The sequence below is a fragment of the Alnus glutinosa genome, chromosome 11 (assembly GCF_958979055.1).
Source record: "Alnus glutinosa chromosome 11, dhAlnGlut1.1, whole genome shotgun sequence".
In the NCBI taxonomy this organism is placed as follows: Eukaryota; Viridiplantae; Streptophyta; class Magnoliopsida; order Fagales; family Betulaceae; genus Alnus; species Alnus glutinosa.
Genome location: NC_084896.1, coordinates 7,764,378 through 7,769,124, shown reverse-complemented (window position 1 = coordinate 7,769,124; position 4,747 = coordinate 7,764,378). Strand labels below are relative to the sequence as shown.

Below are 4,747 nucleotides of genomic sequence, written 5' to 3'. Positions count from 1 at the left end.
TGGATACCCTGTAATTTATAACAATATTTTTCAATAGTGGAACCAATAGCACCACAGTGGCTGCAAGGTGGAAGATCTTTATGAGCGGCATTCTGCTTAGCAAATTGATTTGGAGGTGTCGAAACAAACTTTGTCATTAATGCATTGGTATCATGAGTGAAAGATCCAACCGATGATGAAATTTCTTTCTGACATTCTTCTTAAAGAACTAGAGAGAACACTTTGTTGATTGATGGTAGAGGATCAAGAAAGGATAATTTGTCCTCTAATTAATGTGAGAAACAGACTCATTGAATCCCATAAGAAAATGAAAAACGTACTCTTTATGAGAGAGGAAAACCCAATAGTGGTGCTTTCCTTTTTCTCAATTTGTACTATTTCTTGGAAGGATAGTACAAACTCACTTCCTTGTGTTTCGATCCAAAATGGCTCATGAAAAGGACGAAAGTTAAAAGGATTTGTTTGATAAAGTCTTTTAAAGGTTCTTTTTCCTTTTTGATTGAAAAGCTGTTTGGACCGTAAAAATAGTTTGAAGTGTTTTGTATTTGAAATTGTTTGTTAATGCAAATCTAAAATAAATTTAAATATTATGTGAGTTGACTATCTGGAAAAGTAGATTTTCGCACAACCAGACCAGATTATAATATCTACAAGACACGAAAAAAAATCACAAGAGTGATGTCGGCCAGGGGCTGCTGGGGGAGCTTTCGTGCTTAAGTTAGTGGATTGCTCTGAGAGAGAAAACAAAAAGAATAGAGAGAGAGAGAGAGAGTTTAGGGTGAAAGAGGTTCTTAGCTCTTTTTATATTAGACTCTGTGTTTGATTGCCACATGGTGGGCTTAGTGGGTTACAGTGTAGTTGTAGACAGGCAGGAGGCTCCTAAATTTTTAAACGTTCTAGTGGGTAGACCTTTATATAACTTTGAACCTTAAACTTATGGGAAACTACGTACACTTTCTAGTGGCTTAGAAACCCCCCCATTTGGTCGGAATGATGTGGTTTTGCCATCCCTCGTTTTTGCTAAAATTAAGGTGGGTCTGCCACTAATATTTTATTTTATTTTTTCGGGAAAAGTACACATAATTTCCTCAAACTATCATTTCATTGTCAATGTACCTCCCAAACTACCAATTGTGTCAATGTCCCCCCCTAAACTACCAAAAAAAATTCAATGTTCTCCAAATGACAAAAATACCCATCATAAAATTATTAAAATAAAATAAAAACTAAAACAAATTATTAAAAAAAAATAAAATAACAAAAATTTATACCAAAAAAATAATTTAAAAAACTAAAATTTATACCCTTTTTTTTTTGGTTTGTTTATTTTTTTTAAAAAAAAAATATTTTTCGTTTTTTTTTTTAAAAAAAAATGTTCTTTTTCGTTTTTTTAATTTAATAAAAAACTGGTTTTTCCTTTTTCTTTTTCATTTTTTTTTTAAAAATTGTTTTAATAATTTTAAGTTATTTTTTCATTTGCTTTTTTTTTTTAAAGAAAAAAAAGTTCTTTTTTGTTCTTTTATTTACTTTATTTTTAAAAAAATAAATTTTTTAGTTTTTTTTTTAAAAAAATTTATAAGGACATTTTTGTCTTATTCAAAAAAATTTATGGTCATTTTTATCTTTTTGTTGGTCTTAGGGAGAACATTAACATTTTTTGGTAGTTTGAGGGGGGACATCGACACAATTGGTAGTTTGGAGGATTTATTGACAATAAAGTAGTAGTTTGACAGGGTTATATGTACTTTTCTCTTCTTTTATTTATTTATATATTTTTATGTATTTAACAATTTTATTATTATTTTTAAAAAAAAAAAAAAAAAAAAAAAAAAAAAACCTTTAAACCTTAGGGGCATATTAGGGACTACCTCCCCTAAAAACTCACGTGAGATGCGATTGTGTCATTTTCGGTCAAGGAAGACGAAAACTATTAACGAATTGGCAAACTTGCAACAGTTGAAACTTTCGAAGGGGTACGTACGTTGATTGTCACCTTTTAAACATTGAGAAGGAAATTGGAAAAGGTACGTGGCTTGCTTCAAAGAGGTAAAATATATTTTTCCATTTAACTTATTTATGATATCACCACAAAACATTCACGTTCTTTGTAGTATGTCTAGTAAATAATACAATAAGAAACAAGGAAGATGCAAGGACTACATGCAGCACATACGTAGAACACAAATACCAAGTCATTGGTGCATTTATTCACTATAATCTCAATCAATTAATCAAAAACTATCACATTGTCTTTAAGGAGAACGTACGGGAAAAAAAAAAAACATATTAATTAATTTTAGACGACACAAACATATATAAATTAAAAAGAGAGAGGATAACGTAGCAAGTATAGTATAGCAGTATTTTATTTTTCCGTGTCTAGCTAGATCATTGTGTTTTAACTATCTAAACCAACGGAGCATTGGCATGACAAAGAACTTCATCTGTCCAACACTGCAATGAATCCCATCGTGCTGGCCGCAAGCAAAGTAGTGAGGCTTCCACCTTTTGAGCACGAACTCGAAGCCCTCCCCACCTCCTTGTGTCACGTTGGCCAACATCTGAGCTCCTGTTAAATTGCACGTTAAGAAGCTCCGGAGGTTTGGTAGCAAGTATACGCTGTGAGGGATTGTGGTATTGTCGGTTGGTGGATCATACTTGAAAACTGCATGCAACAAACGTACGTATAAATAGACGTTATATTTCCAAAGTATAAGAAGAAGCGTCAATTAACTCACCTAAAGTGTCATTTACGTAGAAGGGGCCATTTTTAAGAGCCCAGCCAGTGTAGCTAAAGTTGAAGCGCCAGCCCTCCGACCCGCCTACAATGATCTTGTTGGGGCCTTGTCTATATTTTGGGGGAGGGGACTCTTTGTTGGCCGTACAAACTGCTAAGGTGGAAGCAGCCACAATCAGGATGAGACTGATCTTTGCAAAAGTGAAGCCCCCCATATCTTGTATCAGAGCGAAGTTAAGATCGAAGAGGCTGATTCACAAAGGAAAGATTGTAAAATCAGATGTTGGCATTTGACAAAGATAGGTTAAGAGGTAGTTATAGAGGGGAGGGGAGGGAAGGGGAAGAGGGAGATCGAGCAGAAAGAAAGGCTGGTGCAAAACGGCTAAATTTACCTTTTTTCTCATTTTCTGGATTGGTAGGTAAAAGTTTGAAAATACAATGTGAAGCTCATTTAATTTTCAGTCAAATAAGTTGCAAATCTGGAATGGCCGGGTTGGTAGCAACGGAAGTAAATTCTTCTTTGAACCAAAAGGTGGTCAGCTAAAAATGCTATAATTATCATTGTCCATTATCGATCTTTCTAAGGTATGAAATTGACCAGCATAAAGTCAACGCACAACGGATATATATATATTTAGAAACAGTACAGTACTGTGGCTTTAACCGAATAAGATTGACAAATTAACGTAATGATGATAGTTTTCAATATATATTGCACAATATCTATCATTTGTTTAATTAGTAATATAAATGGATTCGTTCTTTGCTGTTAAAACATTGTTGTTGTTTTTTTTTTTCCATTTTTCTTTTGTTATTAATTATTACTAGCTCCCTCGGTGTTTTAATTTCAACGCGATTGAATTAAGGTTTTAGAAAATAACCACTTGAGCCTTTAGGCGTAGTGTTTACTTAAGTTTCTTCTCAAAATTATGGAATCGTGCTCCACGTCCACGACTAGAAAAACCTCATTTATCGGCCTAACGCGGATAAAGCATTGAAAAATGTCAATAACTAAATTTAATTTTGACGAATTCTTTATTATTATTATTATTATTTTTGTCTGGAATCTAAAAAACACCAATAAATATAGTGTCGTAATAGACGTATATATGTCTACGTACGTATAAGCCAAGCACTGATGGAAGTTTGAATTATTATTATTATTTATTTATTTATTGATTGGGTGTTATGTGAATGTACGTTAGTGAGATCGAACGACATATATATTATCGGCATTTCACTGATCTCACCCAAAACTTTAATGGCGCGTATGTTGGTGTCGATGATCGATATTACCAAGAGCATTAGTAGTAGCTTTTTTTAATTTTTTTTTTTTTTTTTTCTAAAAGAATTTGGGAAATAAAATCACTTTTTACTTCTCTATTTAAAAACACGGATAAATATAGTATCGTAACAGGCGTATGTCAGCGTATAAGCCAAACACTGATGGAAGTTAATTTGAACCTTTTTTTTAAAAAAATAAAAAATAAAAAAAATAAAAAAAAATTATGATTTGGTGTCATGTGAATGTGTAAAGTCCTGAATTTTAAATCATGTTTTAAGAGTAAAATTTAGGGAATAAACGACTAAGATTTATTAGATGGTTGGAAAATGCAATAGGATGCACCGAAAAATGCTTAGTAGTCCAAGAAATAAAATGGAAAAATAGAAAATAAATGAATTAGAAAACAAATAAAAATATATATATATGAGTGGCGCGTCCGAACGCTAAGTCATGAGCGTCCAAAAGGCCTGATTATAGCGCACGCCCAGGTCAGAGGGCGCGCGCCCGGACGCAAATAAAATTCGCCTGGATAGGACCTGAATTAATATGGGCAGATCACTCATTTTTCTTCTCGGCAGCTCGGTTTCTTTCCCCCTCTATCCGATTTTTCATGGGTTTTTGACACAAAATCCTTAATCTACGAAGATCCAACGGTCCAATCTTCGATTCGTCTTCGGAAACATGATCCTTGCACTTGGATCTACGTTTTCATCAATCATTTTGAG

At 33.2% G+C, this 4,747-nt stretch overlaps 1 protein-coding gene across 1 annotated transcript; it reads right to left on the bottom strand.

The window, feature by feature from the left end:
* Positions 1-2,250: 2,250 nt before the first annotated feature.
* LOC133882829 (uncharacterized) lies at positions 2,251-3,012 on the bottom strand. Its single transcript, XM_062322051.1, has 2 exons — positions 2,739-3,012; positions 2,251-2,665 (listed from the first exon to the last, which is right to left on the bottom strand). The coding sequence occupies exons 1-2, from the start codon at positions 2,950-2,952 to the stop codon at positions 2,403-2,405; spliced, it is 477 nt and encodes a 158-aa protein (XP_062178035.1). The 5' UTR covers positions 2,953-3,012; the 3' UTR covers positions 2,251-2,402.
* Positions 3,013-4,747: the final 1,735 nt, after the last annotated feature.

Bases quoted from the DNA above. Each gene is read 5' to 3' on its own strand.
- LOC133882829 (XM_062322051.1), bottom strand. From the start codon at position 2,952: ATGGGGGGCTTCACTTTTGCAAAGATCAGTCTCATCCTGATTGTGGCT. The intron at 2,666-2,738 runs GTGAGTTAATTG...TGTTGCATGCAG, and splicing joins CTACGTAAATGACACTTTAG to TTTTCAAGTATGATCCACCA.